Source organism: Parathielavia appendiculata (assembly GCF_033297405.1).
Source record: "Parathielavia appendiculata strain CBS 731.68 unplaced genomic scaffold N657scaffold_6, whole genome shotgun sequence".
NCBI classification, from domain to species: Eukaryota; Fungi; Ascomycota; class Sordariomycetes; order Sordariales; family Chaetomiaceae; genus Parathielavia; species Parathielavia appendiculata.
The window spans coordinates 646,232-660,697 of NW_026944225.1; the positions used below are offsets into that span (position 1 = coordinate 646,232).

At 56.4% G+C, this 14,466-nt stretch overlaps 3 protein-coding genes across 3 annotated transcripts; 2 read left to right on the forward strand and 1 right to left on the reverse strand.

Annotated features, from left to right (window-relative positions):
• Positions 1–686: 686 nt before the first annotated feature.
• On the forward strand, positions 687–2,674 carry N657DRAFT_716867 (uncharacterized protein; the record flags this gene model as incomplete). Its single annotated transcript, XM_062797481.1, has 3 exons — positions 687–1,320; positions 1,385–1,904; positions 1,963–2,674. 3 exons carry the CDS (start codon positions 687–689, stop codon positions 2,672–2,674), a joined length of 1,866 nt encoding a protein of 621 aa, XP_062647456.1.
• Positions 2,675–4,061: 1,387 nt separating this feature from the next.
• N657DRAFT_421150 (Pkinase-domain-containing protein) lies at positions 4,062–8,252 on the reverse strand. Its single transcript, XM_062787288.1, has 5 exons — positions 8,051–8,252; positions 7,784–7,964; positions 6,211–7,657; positions 4,471–6,154; positions 4,062–4,393 (listed from the first exon to the last, which is right to left on the reverse strand). The coding sequence occupies exons 1-5, from the start codon at positions 8,082–8,084 to the stop codon at positions 4,128–4,130; spliced, it is 3,612 nt and encodes a 1,203-aa protein (XP_062647457.1). The 5' UTR covers positions 8,085–8,252; the 3' UTR covers positions 4,062–4,127.
• Positions 8,253–11,246: 2,994 nt separating this feature from the next.
• N657DRAFT_572645 (RNI-like protein) lies at positions 11,247–13,505 on the forward strand (the record flags this gene model as incomplete). Its single annotated transcript, XM_062788898.1, has 1 exon — positions 11,247–13,505. One exon carries the CDS (start codon positions 11,247–11,249, stop codon positions 13,503–13,505), a length of 2,259 nt encoding a protein of 752 aa, XP_062647458.1.
• Between the last annotated feature and the right edge of the window lie 961 nt (positions 13,506–14,466).

A 14,466-nucleotide genomic window follows, 5' to 3' on the forward strand; every position in this document is an offset into this window, starting at 1 on the left:
AAAAGCGCGGCCATGAAGTGTTGTCTCACAACAACAGTGCGAAAAACCGTCCCTGAGATGATGAGACGGCTGTCTGATGAAACGGCAACACCAGTGATACCTCAGCCCCTGGTTTTTCTTTGGAAAAGGGAATTGCAGTAAGACTCGGACACGATGCATCGCACGTCGGCGCCGATGTCATCGAAAATTGAGTATGAGAGCGAGCTGTTCGCAATTTCCAGTCTTTGTTGACTTGGGCGGCGTCAACCCTCTACCGCTGCCGAGCATTGCCCGTTTTGGGTCTGAATAGAGCTTCAATAAGGCGACTCAGCGCTTCTCACCAAAAGCTTGCCCGCAACACCATCGTCACAGTGGGGTCTTCGTCTCATAGCATTAATGGACTGCTTCCGTCAATAAGCCAATGGAGCAATAGAGCAATAGCCATGGGGGGTTGCTCTTGCTACTGCCCCACTAACACTCCTCCTGCTGCCGTCTCCTTTTATGTTGACCATCTTGCCATCGCCAGAAGTCTGGATACTCTTCTTTGCCTCAAGCCAACTGACCTGAGCCAACTTTGACTGCACACGACTGTCCTCACTGAGAGCCTTGCAAGATCAACCTGTCCCTGACGTTCATACTCAGGGGAGCTAGCACCCTCTCTCACACTCTTGCTCTCCACTACACCTTCACCTCATCACTGGTTCATCATGGCTTCCAACAAGACGGCCGTCTGGCACGCCCTCGGCTTCACAACTACCTCCGAGGAGCGCACCGGACCCGGGCCCCCCTATACGACGCCGGCCCTCCAGGCCAACCTCTTCTTCCGCGTCTTCCTCGGGATCGTCTCCCTCTTCTTTACCTATGTCCCTGCTCGCCTCCTCTGGAGGAACGGAGAGTTTGCCGGCACCGTTCTCTGTGTCATGATGCTCATCTTCAACAGCACGACCATCGTCAACGCCCTGATATGGCGCGACAACAACGTCGAGGAGTGGTGGGCCGGCTACGGATGGTGCGACATTCAGGTGTATATTCACTTTGCCCTGCATACGGCCTTCAACATTAGCCTGTTCGAAATCATGCGTGGCTTGGCTACCAAGGTCTCCCTCCGACGCGCCGACAAGCCGGCCCGCAGCGAGATCCGGCGCCAGCGCATCGTCTCGGCCGCCGTCATCTTCACTTTCCCCGTCATTCAGGTCATCCTCACCTTCTTCACCACCATCAGTCGGTATAATGTCTCGACTCTGGTTGGATGCAGCGCCGTCTACTACCCCGGCTGGATCTACCTGGTCTTCTACATCCTCCCCGTTCCCGTCTTCGCCGCCCTGGCCGCCTACATGGCAGGTGAGTAAAAAGCGCCTCCTTTTTCCCATCCGCTTGGGAGCACGCACTCAGAAGCACTTGGCAGGTCTGGCCTTTTTCCGCTATCAAAAGATAGACAAGGTCACCAAAGACGTGGCCCGTTCCCAGGGCGGCGTTGCAGCGGCCAGGCGAGAGCGCGTCCGGATGAAGCTCTACTTCTTTACTCTCTGCTGCATCGTCCTCGTGCTGCCGCTCATCATGGTCATGCTATTCGTTTACATCGTCGAGGGCGGCCCCTGGAACCGGCGCTACGACTTTGATGCCCTCCACTTCGGTCCTGACCCCTACAACATCTACTTCATCTCCTTCACCACGTCCGACATGCTGACGTTTTCCGAACTGAACACTTCCCTTATTGGCGTATGTGCCGGCATCCTCGTCGCCATCCCCTTCGGCACCACCCCTGAGGCCATCAACATGTACCGCGGGATGCTCCTCGCCGTCGGGCTCGGCTACATCTTTCCCAAGTTGAGAAAGGAGTACATTCCCGGCACCAAGCGCGGCTCTAGCTTCAGCTGGGGATCACTCGGTCGTGCCCTGCGCGGCAAGCCTTTGCTCGGATCCAAGTATGCTTTCTTCTCCCTTGGTCCATCTTACAGTTGAGGTTAACCATTATGACAGCAGCACGCCCTCCACCCACAAGGACAGCCTGCTCCTCACCGCCGAGCAAGTCTCGCTCGCAAACCACACCGACAGGGGCCACTTTTCCTCCATGAACCAGCCTCAGCCGCGGGACTTCACCATGGCCAGCGACAACCTCCAGTACCCGGAGAAGAGCCTGGCCATCGCCTCAACTCACCACAACCCCTGGCCCGACCTGTTTGCCACCGAGATCGACACGGCCACAGCCGACATTGAAGCTGGCCGTCATCCGCCTGCCCGCAACCCCTACCCCATACCCCCCATTTTGGTCGCCAAACCACCGCCCAAGTTCCCATCCTTCTCCGTCCCTTCCCTGCACAGCCACAAGAAGACGCATCCCCAACCAACCGCAGTCACTACCACCTCCATCCCGTCACTGGCAAACTCTTCCTCCCTCCAATCCCAAGCCCCGGGAACCAAAACCGGGTCCGACCCGGGTAGCACAACCAATATGCAGCAGCAGTATCGAAAAGACAGCACAGCCAACTTCTCCCCAACTTCAACAACAACGTCATTAACAACAGCAGCAGCACCGTCCATAACAACAACGGCAGCAGCAACGATTCCGTGGCCCCCCCCGCCGCCCCAAGGCGTGAGAGTCGAGACACGCATCACTCAGCGGTCTATTGATTTGGACATGATGGAGGAGGATGGAAAGGACGATTGGGAAGCGGGGGTTGGTGGTGGGGAGTAGGAGGCGGAGGAGCAAAGGGGCCGGCAGAAAAACAGGGGAAAGGCGAGAATCATGATGATGTGGAGGAAGGATGAAGGCAGAGTGAATAATAACTGGTGGCCCTCGGATGCGGCGAGCTAGGCGCTTGCCTGTTGAGAGGGCGTTGGCGGAGAGGGGAATACCCTGAGAGTGGGGCGGGGAGGTGTAACTGTTTCTCTTTTTTTTTTTTTCTCTTTTCTCTTACGCGGTGAGGGGCATTGATCAATTCGTTCTCGAGGTTTCATTGATTTGGGAATCTTATGCTCATCTTTGGTGATAATACCAGTTTTGCAAAAGTCAGAAGGCGGGTGAGGAGAAACGGGGTGTAATCTAGGAAGGGCGACACAGCTGGGCTTGTTTTCCTTTTTATTTACTTGGTGTCTAGGTTGACTGAGATTAGAACAGGACGGGCCCAAAAGGAGATATAGTCAGACTGCATAACAATCCAACATTGCATACGTCCACTGAGTTTTGGGGAATGTAGACTGGTGAGGGCAATCCAGCCCTTCGTTGAACTCAAGCAATGCATGTACAAGTACAAGCAAAGACTAGTAGTCAGCTTCAGCAGAATGGATAAGTGCTAACGGGCTGAGTGAGCGGAAAATACATTTCGTCTACGGCGCCCGTCTAGGTACGGAAACCAACAACGGAACTGTACAAACCCAGGGTCAATCAACCGAAGTACAGAGCAGGACGGGAAACAGTCTGCGCATTTTAGCATAAGTATATATATAAGGTGATGGGTATGGATATGGGAATGGGTATAATTTGCGTGTGCGTTTTGTAATCCGCTCGTCCCTCTGAACAATTTCACAGCTCTCCTCTTCTCCATCCGTGAGCCACATACAGGTATCACACACCAACCACACACCCGTGTCAGCAACAGGTGCCGCCTTCACCCTCAGGGCAGCAAGAGGGAGGAAAAGTGAAAACAATGCAACCGATATCATATCTTCTCGTCTCATCTTGGTCTTGCGTCTTCATCTTTTCAGCCTCATGCAGCAAACGTCAACAACAAAGGAGAGAAAGGAGGAAAGCAATACGCCAATGACGATGCAGCCAATCCATATCGAAAACCAAAAGCGACCAAAAGGGAGAAACAGAAACGCTTCCACCCAAAAGACAAGAGGACAAAAAAGGAAAGAAGAAAACAGCCTGCCTCGACTTCTCCCCATCCCTGCGCTATCTCTGGTGCGCAGTGGGGCCCGCACCTCCGCTTAGGGCGACGTCTGCTTCTCCTTCTTTCCCCAATCAGTCCCCCCACAAGCTGGCTTCCCACCTATCCATCATGCCCATTCCCGAGCGCAGGTTGTTGATAACCCTTTGCATCCCCAAGAATACGGCCGCGATATCCTCACCCCCGCGGAACCACCCACCCTGCCCCTCCCATCAACCTCAACCTCAACCAACCCCAGCAGCCATCACGCACACCCCGTCACTCCATCCGACACCAAGGATGCGCCAGGACCTGGTCAATGGTATACCGCCTGCCGACGTCACGATCCAGCATCTTCCTAATGAGATCGATACTCTCGTCGCTAATGGTGTAAGGCACGCGCAGGTCGCGATCCATAATCTCGTCGATGCTGTAAAAGGGGTTCTCCTTGTAAATGATGGTGTACAGCAGGATGCCGAGGGCCCAGACATCCTGCTCCTTCCCGCCGTACGGCTGGCCCGCGAGGACTTCTGGGGCGGCGTAATCTGCACAGTCCGTCAATAAAATAATATTCTGGCGGGGGTGAATGAGGTCTTGAAAAAGAGGAACTCACCAATCGTACCCACAAACACATCAAAAGGCCCGCTCTTGATGTACGCCGCGCTCCCAAAGTCAATCAGCTTGATGCGGCCCTCGCCATCGAGAATGACATTCTCGTCCTTGATGTCGCGGTGCACAACCAGCGCCTTGGTGTGGAGGTGGTGGATGGCCCTGGCGACCTGCACAAAGATGCTGCGGCTCTCCTGCTCGTCCATGTTCGTACGCAGCTCGATGTAGTCAAACAGGTCCATGCCCGGCAGGCCGTGCGGTGCCATCTCAATGTAGTAGTTGACGTCGTCCTCAAAGAAATCGTCCATCTCGACAATATTGGGGTGCCGCAGCCCGTCCCGCCGCAGGTAGTCCAGCACGTGAATCTCGAGAGGGACGGTGCCCAGCCTACGGTCGCGCGTCCATGTGTCGACGAGGATGCGCCGCTTCGTAACATACTTGAGCACGCACTTCTTGCCCGTGCTGCGGTACCGCGCCAGCTTGACCTGTCCGTAGGCGCCCTGGCCCATGTCCTCGAGAATGACAAAGTCGTCAATAGTCTTCTTCTTCGGCGTCTCTGGCGACTCCGCCGGTCTGGCGGCCTCGACCTGCCGCTCCCCGTGCGAATCGGACGGCCTCTGCGAGCCCGTGAGCCTGGCGGCAGCGTTGATGGCGGCCTCTTTGAGCTGCCTTGCTAGCGAAGACGGCTTGGACTCCTCCTTCTGCGACTCGTCCGAGTCCGATGGTAACTCCAACGGCGTGTGGGCGGGCGTTTGACCTGGTGACGGCTGGTGCAAAGGAGTCGCCGCACCAGATATCACCGGCGACGACGCGCCCTGGTTCACCCGCGAAGCATGTAGGTGCCTCGAATACGTGATCCAAAGAGCATAGACCATCTCGGTCTGCGCCACAACAAACTTATTGTTGCCTTCGACTGCCGCGGACTCGTCGTCGCTGTTATCCACCACGGCCTCGCTGGACGTCGTGACCTGCTTCTCACTCTTTACCACCCGCATCTGGATGTCAATCCTGAGTTGAGATCCGTCCCGGTGCCGAGCGGGCAGACTCTCGGGGCGCAGCAATCCAGTGGCAGCATCCGGCTGGCCCTCTTCGAGAGCCAGAAAGGCCCAGGCTTTCCGGAAAGAGTGCTCGGGAATCACAATGCCTTCGACGAGGTGGATGCCGTCCCGCTCGGTGAGAATTCGGAGGACCTTGTCAAAGTTTGGCACTAGCTGGTTGATGGACATGCCGTCTGGCCTCTCGTGACCAAATAGCGCGCCGCAGAAGACCGAATTGGAGCTCTTGATGGCCAGACTGTCTGGGCACACCACGACGATGCCTGCGATGTGCGGGAAGCTCGACACACGCAGTTGGGTAGCCCCCCTAACCTGCTCCACCGTTGCCGGAATGTTGATTCTGTCACAGTTCCGGCAGGTGTAGTACTTCTTCTTGGCGATCTCCCTGTAGTCAATTTCGCCAAAGCGCGGGTCAATGCCCTGTCGCGGGATTCGAGGGATCAACTTGCCAACGTCCAAGCCGGGCTGGAGCTTTGCATTGCCCCAGATGGGACCCAGAGCACCAGAAAGCTTGACGACTGTTCCGTCTTCATCGACGTCGATGTGTGCAACATCCTCGTGGATCTCCTCCAGCACCCATATCAAGCCTACCCGCTTTTCAATCACCCAAAAGCTGGCAGATCCAGTCGCGCCATTGCGTTTCTGCCTCAAAGTGTGAGTTGCCTACCCGCGCACTACCATGTACTTTGCGCACTCACCTGGATCGGGACCACATCTCCACAAAGTAGCACGCCCCTAGATTTGCTGCTGGTGCGATGAGACTGTCCCGGCTTGGGGGGCTTCGGATCGCCACTGTGGATTGTAGCTGGCCGCCTCCCGGTCTTGGGCGTCGACGACCTCGAGTTTGGCTTGCTGAGAAGCTTCGCGGTGATCCCACCAGAGCGGGCACCGAGCAGAGTTGATGTTTGCACGGCAGGAGCCGGCTGAGCGATTTCGCTCTCCGGACCGTCTCCGACCTCATCCTGACTACCTTTCTGCAGTTTCCTCACAAGCCAAGCTCTCCTCTCCTCCTGGACCACCTCCAATATGCCCATCCTCCGAACTTCGGCTGTCGTGACACCGAAAAGCAAGCAAGCCAAATCATTGGCGGCAAGGATTGTCCATGGCGGTTTCGATTCCGTGGTAAAGATGGCTTGTGCGGCTGGCACCCACCTCGTGGGGTGGCTCAGTAGGGCAGGCGCTGCGACGGCAGGGGTATTCGGGGCCGGGGCGAAGGGTAACGACGATCTGTGGTGCGGCTGCGGCGACGTGTCAAGAGCCAGGAACGGCTGCGCCATGACGTCTATGAGTTTCTGTTGTACCGAGACCTGAATCGTGTCCGTGTCCGTCATAGTCCGCTTCAGCACGCTGGGGCGTCTCGATGTTGGCGGCGACGTTTGGGCCGTGGTACCGCTCATACCGCTCTCGTTTGTCGGTGTTCTCGATGAGTTCTCGGACCCGATGCCCTCGCCGGGCAGAGGCTGAGGTCGCGAATCCGAGGTCGTGACTGGCACATCCTGCTTGGAATTAAAGATTTGGGAGGCGGCAAACTGGGGTACCGGAGCGGTCGGAGAGACGAGTGGTGTCCTGTCGATGGGCTCGGGACTCGAAGTCCTCGGGGCAAGCCCCTTTTCGAATACATTGGCGTCGGAGACGGTTGCCGGCCCAGTCAGTGGTCCAGTTATCATGCTGGGGTCTCCGTGGGGCAGGTTCCCAGCGCCAACCAGCCGCGCCCTCGCCAACAGATCCAGCATGTTTTGCGTTTCCACATCACCCGTCGCCCGCGCCTGGGCGCTGGCTATCCCAGCGTTCGACGAGGCCGCCCAGGCCATCCGGTCCCTCATAAACTCCATGGACCTTTTGAGAACGTTTTGACGGCTGTGTATCAAGTCTTCGGACTGGTGTGCAAACGAAAATGAATGGAGAGATTCGGAGGGGAAGCGCGAGAGGTCTTCGGTAAAAGTGGGGGAGGTTGGACATGGGGATAGCGGTAGTGTGTGCTCCAGTAGCATGGTGGTCGAGACTGATCTTGTTACGGGGCCCGAGGAGGACGTCTCGCTTAGCGACGAAGGCATGGTTGGGGCACGCATCGGATTGTGCTGCTGGCGTATGCGTCTGAGTCCGGACATGCCCAGGCCATGGTCGTGGTCCGTCATGATGGAGCTCCTACGGACATTGGCTGTGTCAGTACTGGCGATGAATCAGCGCGACACCGAACCTGTTTGCCAGCGTAACAACAGACGGCCCGGCAAGCAACAACCATCGTTCTCCCTCTCGCTATTTCAGGCTGACCTTGACATTGCATCGTACTCAGCGGCTGCCGTGCCGGCATCGAACGAGAAGCGGATGCGAGCCCGTTCGGAGCTGTCGCCCATGGCGCCAAGATTTCCTGTGCTCCTGTTTTTCGGAATTTGCAAAGATGGCGAGAGTCCCCTCCAGCCACGGGCCTCGGCGTCATGTCGCGTGTCGTCGCCTGTCACAAAGAGTCAGCACGAGGGCTCAGCCATGAACGGCCCTTGCCTGCCAAAGCAAATGCGAAAGCTGTCTCGACCGACTTACCATTGTCCGGGTTCCCGCCACATATCTCGAGCATAGTTGGCGCGAGCAATGGTTGATAATCGGGGTCGAGGAAACAAAGGGAGAGACAGATGTTTCCTCGGAGAGGGCGGGAAGCAATGGGCCGGCGATCGAATTGCTGATGCAGAGAAATGGGTTAACTAGGTTAGTGGGGTTCTAGAGGCCGTGCCGTCGGTCGCCGTTAGGTAAATGGGCAAGCTACGCCACAACACTAGGGATGCTGGTCAAAACTGAGAAGCGCACAGGGCCAGCAGTTTACGCAGCTTGCCTAACTGGTTGATGAATCTGTTTTTACAGCCCCAAGAAAACATCAAGGGCGTTGTTCCAATAGAGTATTCACATCTCCTTTGGCATGCAAAGTCTTGCCAAACAGCGGCAGGAACGGCTCGCGGTGTCTGAATTCCTCGGCGAGCAGGGCGGCCAAGCATGCAGAATCGCGAAAATACCATGGTACAGATATGTGATTATATACAGATTAGCGAGGGGTACTGTCCTCGCCGTCTTGAATGGTTCACACAGATGTACATGCTTTTCCGGTTCTGTGATCGGGCATGCTAAGCCCCATGCATGCCCGTTCCTCTATACAATAACGTCCCTCTTAGTGTACAAGTACAAGACCCACGGCAGGAGAGGGAGTACGATGCAACTGACGGGAATTTTACGATTACTCTGGGTTGGGATTCGAGCCATCCTTAGATGATCATTCCGTCGATTTGGGGCCCGGCTGGACAATGTGTCATTTAGGACATCCCAGTTGTCCAAAAACGGAAAAAAGGGAGCTCTGAAGGAGAGTAATCCTACTGTGACAGAAAACGATGGTAGAAAACTCCAGGTGCCTGATAGGATATTGGAATTCCACCCCACGCTGAGAGGCTTTCTTCACATATTGTGTGGTAATTAGAACCCTGGGAGATTTCGATGTCCACCATCACGCGGGCAGACCAACAAGACGGGCTGCAGACTGCCGGTAACCGTCAGGCGACACCGAGCAGTCGCTGCCAACGGACCCAGGCGAGGGTTGGCAGTGGGGTGAAGCAGTCAGCTGCTACACTTCCCCAGGACACAGCAACAGCACGTGGCTGTTGTGGCGGCCAACGATGAGGCACACACAGGCGATCCACGGTCTTCCACATCCCGAAGCAATTGCGAGGCTTGCGATGTGGTGGAGAATTCGGCGCCAAGCTGATAACAGTTGGCGGGCCCCGAGAAAGAGCGGCATTTCAGGACAGACGGCCCGGGCGCTCCGGGGCTGAGCGGCCGGATCCCCGGCGGTCGGCTTGTGCCCAGCCAGCGAGCTGAGACGACTTGACCAAACGTTTGAAGACCACACCGCCCACTGTCCATTGTTTTGACCGGCGCTGCCACGCCGGTGGGCCAGAACAGAGCCAAGACCACACAGCTTCCTGCTGCCCCTGTCGCGTGGCCGGAATACCCGACGTCCAGAGCTGGAGAAGTACAAAGCCGAAGGGGTCAGATGGACAGATGTTCGCAGCGAGTCATGTCAGCGGACCCCTCAACCTCTTCTATGTTTCAACGCGGCAGTCCCGTCTCTCGACGTCTGGTGAGCGCCGTATCAAACAAGGATTTGATGTAGTAATTTAGGGTTGCTTGGGTCGGTTCACTTGGTAACTAGCTAGCAGCAACGAGTGAAGAAGGAAACCTCACCAGCTAAATGAGCAACCATGACGGAGCAAAAAGCAAGCCACGGTGTTGATATTCCATGTTTGTCCGGGGAACTATGCTCCTGTGTAGAATCCCTACAACAGTCCTGTGGATTTCCGGGTTAGATTCTGGATGGCTTGAGTGAGAGTTTCATCAGCCCGGTGATTGTGGAATGATGACGGGAATCTGGCCTCCTGAGATGAGATCGGCAAGGAATGATGATATAAGCGACCCCTCGACACCCCACCACACCTCTCCAGTTGTCTTGCTGGGCCGAGTTCCCTAAATAACGAACCACAGCCAATCGACGACATCTGGCCCAGTCACGAACTCCAATGGTGTTGCCACGGAAGGCGGAAGCGGTCAGATGGGGTTTTTGGGGGCTTCCGGCCCGGCCCCGGCGAACCTTGAACTATTGATGGATGGTCGACATGTCGGCAAACATTAAACGACATGCCCAGAGTCGCAGACCACTGCCCCTCCATCGCGCTATCAATCATCCGCAGCTGAATGGTGCGATGAAGACGCCACTGCTTCCCCGGGGTGCGGTTGCTCCAATGGGCAATCTTCAAGACCTGAGACCCTGCATCGCTTCTGACCTTTATTAAATCTCGCCCGTATGCCAGAATAGCCTCTCGTATTTATATGGTTGGTACCCTGTTGTGATGGCATCGGACACGCGATTGTGCTCAGATCTATGAAAAGAGACCTGTCGTTGCCCCTCACCTGCTGAACTACCTCCTTGACCTGGCCCATTTCTTCAGCTTTCTCTCTCTCCTCCAAACGCCACTGTTCGGCATCTCGGGAACTGATGATAACCGCCAGTCGTCATCTTGCTTGAACACGCCGTCCCGTATCTCCTGGGGACGTCAGTTGTCGTCACAACGACGAACCAGCCGCGTTGGCTAACTCGGAGGAAGGATCCGGGATCGCAACATCAACGATTTGGCAGCAGGACTCCAACACCGGGCTGCTTCTCCATTACCTCTGACGCTTACTCTGTTCGACCGAAACAGCGGGGAAAGAAATCTGAGCCAGCGGCCATATATTATTATCACTCTTACTTCCCACTTACACGTCAGCTACAACTTGCATTGCCAACCGCTGACCTCTCACGGTTCTGCACAGACTAGATGGCTCTCTAGACAAGGCTGCGGAAAGAGTGAATGGCCCGCCGTCCGGCTTGGGATCCGAGGTATTCCTTTGTCCACACGCGACTTTTGCCTGGCCCAAATATTACCCCAACCGTGCCTCTCGGCCATCGCTGGGGCTGACCCCACCATCCTCTCACTCTTGGGCCTCCTTGACATCGCCACCTCCGAGCGCGCCAATCCGGAGCGGCAATTGACGAAGTTAGCCGGAGGCCCAACCACAGCGCTTTATCTGTGCTATCTTCTCTGAGAAGGCTCATCGACTTCTCCCTCCACCAACCTCAACCTTCCCCGACAATTCCCTCTTCTTCTATACTTGGTCCTGCCGCGGACGAGTTCGGCTGCCCCGCGAAACAATCGCCATTATGGCCGACCTTCAGACCATACATGATGATGATGCCCTGAGTGCGTCACCGGAGCCCGCCGCCCCGGACGGAATCTTGGCCGGCGAAGCAGGGCTTGAGAACGGGACAGAAGCGCGGCCGAAAATGAGAGGACGAGATAGGCTGCTCCGTGGTCTGCAGCGCATGTCGTCTTCACCATCATTGACTCGCCCCGGCCGCCAGAGATCCGCAAGCAGTCCTTACAGCATATCCGGTGCTCTGTCTTGCGTCAGCCTGGCCTCCTCCGCCTCTCCGTTCGGCCAGCCGAGTGCCGGTTCCTACTTTTCCCAGTCGTCCGCCGCCGGGAACTCAAGCACACACACGTCGATCCCGGCCACTCCCATCACCGAGTCGCCTGTGCACGAGGAAATGGAATCGGCTCTGCCAGTTCGACCAGTGGGCCATGCCGGGCCTGTCTCGACCACAGCGTCTCTGCCGTTGAGAGTCAAGTCAAGGACGAAGATGTTCAGCTTGTGGGCGCGTATGCCCCATGAGCTCAAACTCTATATTCTTTCCTTCCTCCGTCCGAAGGAACTCGTACGGGCCTCAAGAGTGTCCAAGGATTTCTACCACATGTGCTTTGACGGCCAGCTGTGGACGAGTTTAGATGCCTCCGAATTCTACAGGGAGATACCCGCCGAGTCACTTGCCAAGATGATCGTGGCGGCCGGTCCGTTCGTGAAGGACCTCAATCTCAGGGGTTGTCTTCAGGTGGAGCATTACCAAAGGGCCGAAGTGGTAGTCAAGGCATGTCGAAACTTGATGAATGCCACACTGGAGGGGTGCCGGAACTTCAAACGGTCGACCCTGCACAGTTTGTTGAAGGCCAACAGCAAGCTCACCCACCTGAATCTCACCGGTCTGGCGGCAGTCAACAACGCCACCTGCAAGATTGTGGCTAATTCCTGCCCCCTTCTGGAGGTGTTCAATGTCTCGTGGTGCAAGCACATGGATGCGCGAGGCGCCAAGTTTGTGGTTGACGGATGCCCCAAGCTCAAAGATCTCCGAATGGGCGAGATCAAAGGATTCAACAACCTGGATGTTGCCGAGGCTATCTTCCGGACGAACAACCTCGAGCGTCTTGTCCTAGCCGGGTGCGACGACCTGACCGATACCGCTCTGCGGACCATGATTCATGGTCAAGACCCGGAAATTGATTATCTTACCGACCGCCCTTCGGTCCCGCCCCGCAGAATCCGCCATCTCGATCTCTCTCGCTGTTCTCGCCTTACCAACGCAGGCGTAAAAGCCCTTGGCTACCTGGTGCCTCACCTCGAGGGCCTCCAACTCTCCGGCGTCACCCGCCTCGGCGACTCCGCCCTCGAGCCCATCCTGGCCTCCGCCCCCTGTCTGACCCACCTCGAGCTTGAGGACCTCTCGCACCTGACGAACTCGCTTCTCTCCCAGCACCTCGCCAAAGCTCCCTGCGCGCCGGTGCTCGAGCACCTCAGCATCAGCTACTGCGCGCGCCTGGGCGACGCCGGCATGCTGCCCCTCATGCGCGCCTGCACGCGCCTCGAAAGCGTCTTAATGGACAACACGCGCATCAGTGACCTCGTCCTAGCCGAGGCCGCGAAGATGGTGCGCGCGCGCTCGGCGCTACGCCCCGCCGCCGCCCTTCCCCGCGTCACGCTTACCCTGGTCGTCTACGATTGTCCGCTGGTGACGTGGACCGGCGTCCGGGAGGTGTTGAGCCGCAATACGGACGTCTTCGCCCGCCACCGGGACTGGAATGCTAAAGCCACTGCTGATGACAAGGGGAAAAGGAAGGAACCGGCCAACAACGACAACAGCTTCTATGGAGAGGTGATTAATGACAACAACAACAACGCCTCGTCGTCATCGTCGTCGTCATCGTCCTCGTTCTCATCCAAGTCCTTGCAAGTCACCCCCCGCAACCAACCCACCAACAGCAACACCGAGGTGATTGGGCTCAAGTGCTTCTACGGCTGGCAGATGACGGTTGACGAGCATACCAAGAGGGTGCTGAGGGGCGATGTCGCGGCCGCGAGGCGACTCGAGAGGAAGTGGGCCGACTATATGCAGGCGAACGAGGAGGCCGAGGCGGGAGGGTCGGGTGGCAGGCGGAGGAGGAGGCGGGTTAGGGAGGCGCAGGCTGCGCATGATGAGGAGGAAGGGGCTGGTGGGGCTGCAGATGACGGGGAGGAGGCTGGTGCTGGTGCTGGTGGGGGGACTACGGGGCGGAGGAGGGCTAGGACCACGGTGTGTGTGGTTATGTGATGGCGTGGCGACCATCGGAGGTGAGTATTTAGTTGGTGGTGATGCGTGGGTTGGGGGTAGTCTTTGAATGTGTGGAAGTGGGATTGTATGAGTTATGACTGGATGGGAATTGTGTCGGGTGGGATATGGTTGCACTGCTGGGGAGTTCAGGGAGTTTGTTTTTTTTTTGGGGAAGTATGGTTTTTCGTCGGGGTTACTTTGGTTATAGGACATTGGAGTCCAGTTTGGCATGGAATCCACGGAGTTTTTAGGTTCACTGCTTTACATATCCGTAGCCATCAGTCCAGGCCAGACTTGTCAGGCCATAGGGAATGGATGTCGAGCTCAGTTTCCTCACCTCTACTCACATACCTTTACATAGCCTTGACGCCTCGCCAGGTACAATACTGCATAGGGCCGTCATCAACGCTTTTTCAACCTCTTGTCCCTTCAATATACATATTTCAGCCCTGGTCCGTTCGTTAGCATGGCACATGGCGGGCATTAGATACGAATGTCAAGACGAGATTCAAGAAAAGTCAGAAAACAGAGTAGGAAGATTGAAAGCAGATTATGGAGGATAGAGACACAACTAAGGGAAGGGGAATGCGGATAACAAAAATAAAATAAAAGAAGAAGACGACAAGATGTAATATACAAGAAGGTAAAAGCCAACCAAGTGTCCAAGACTTTAATTTCGAGCTAATTAAACACCCATGGCTGGGTTGTGTCACCGTGTGAGAGGGTAGCATATACTTTTGGGGCATAGCGGCATGTATTCGCTCGAAGGCTTCATGAACAAGGCACCCGCAATCCTTCTACAGTCCTACCAAGCATTCCCACACGATACTTTGCACGCTCACCCACAGCATCGAGTCTGAACCACTCGAGCGCCATCACAACACGCTCCTGAGAGACCTAACACAGGTCCTCACCAGTGTTTCGGGTCAAGCTGTGCTTGGTCCAACGGTGGTTGCAGGAG

Excerpts from the sequence above, each read along its gene's own strand:
- N657DRAFT_421150 (XM_062787288.1), bottom strand. The coding sequence starts at position 8,084 with ATGCTCGAGATATGTGGCGGGAACCCGGACAATG. Across the intron at positions 7,965-8,050 it reads TGGCGGGAACCCGGACAATG|GCGACGACACGCGACATGAC; the intron begins GTAAGTCGGTCG and ends TCTTTGTGACAG. Across the intron at positions 4,394-4,470 it reads GCCTTTTGATGTGTTTGTGG|ATTACGCCGCCCCAGAAGTC; the intron begins GTACGATTGGTG and ends CGGACTGTGCAG.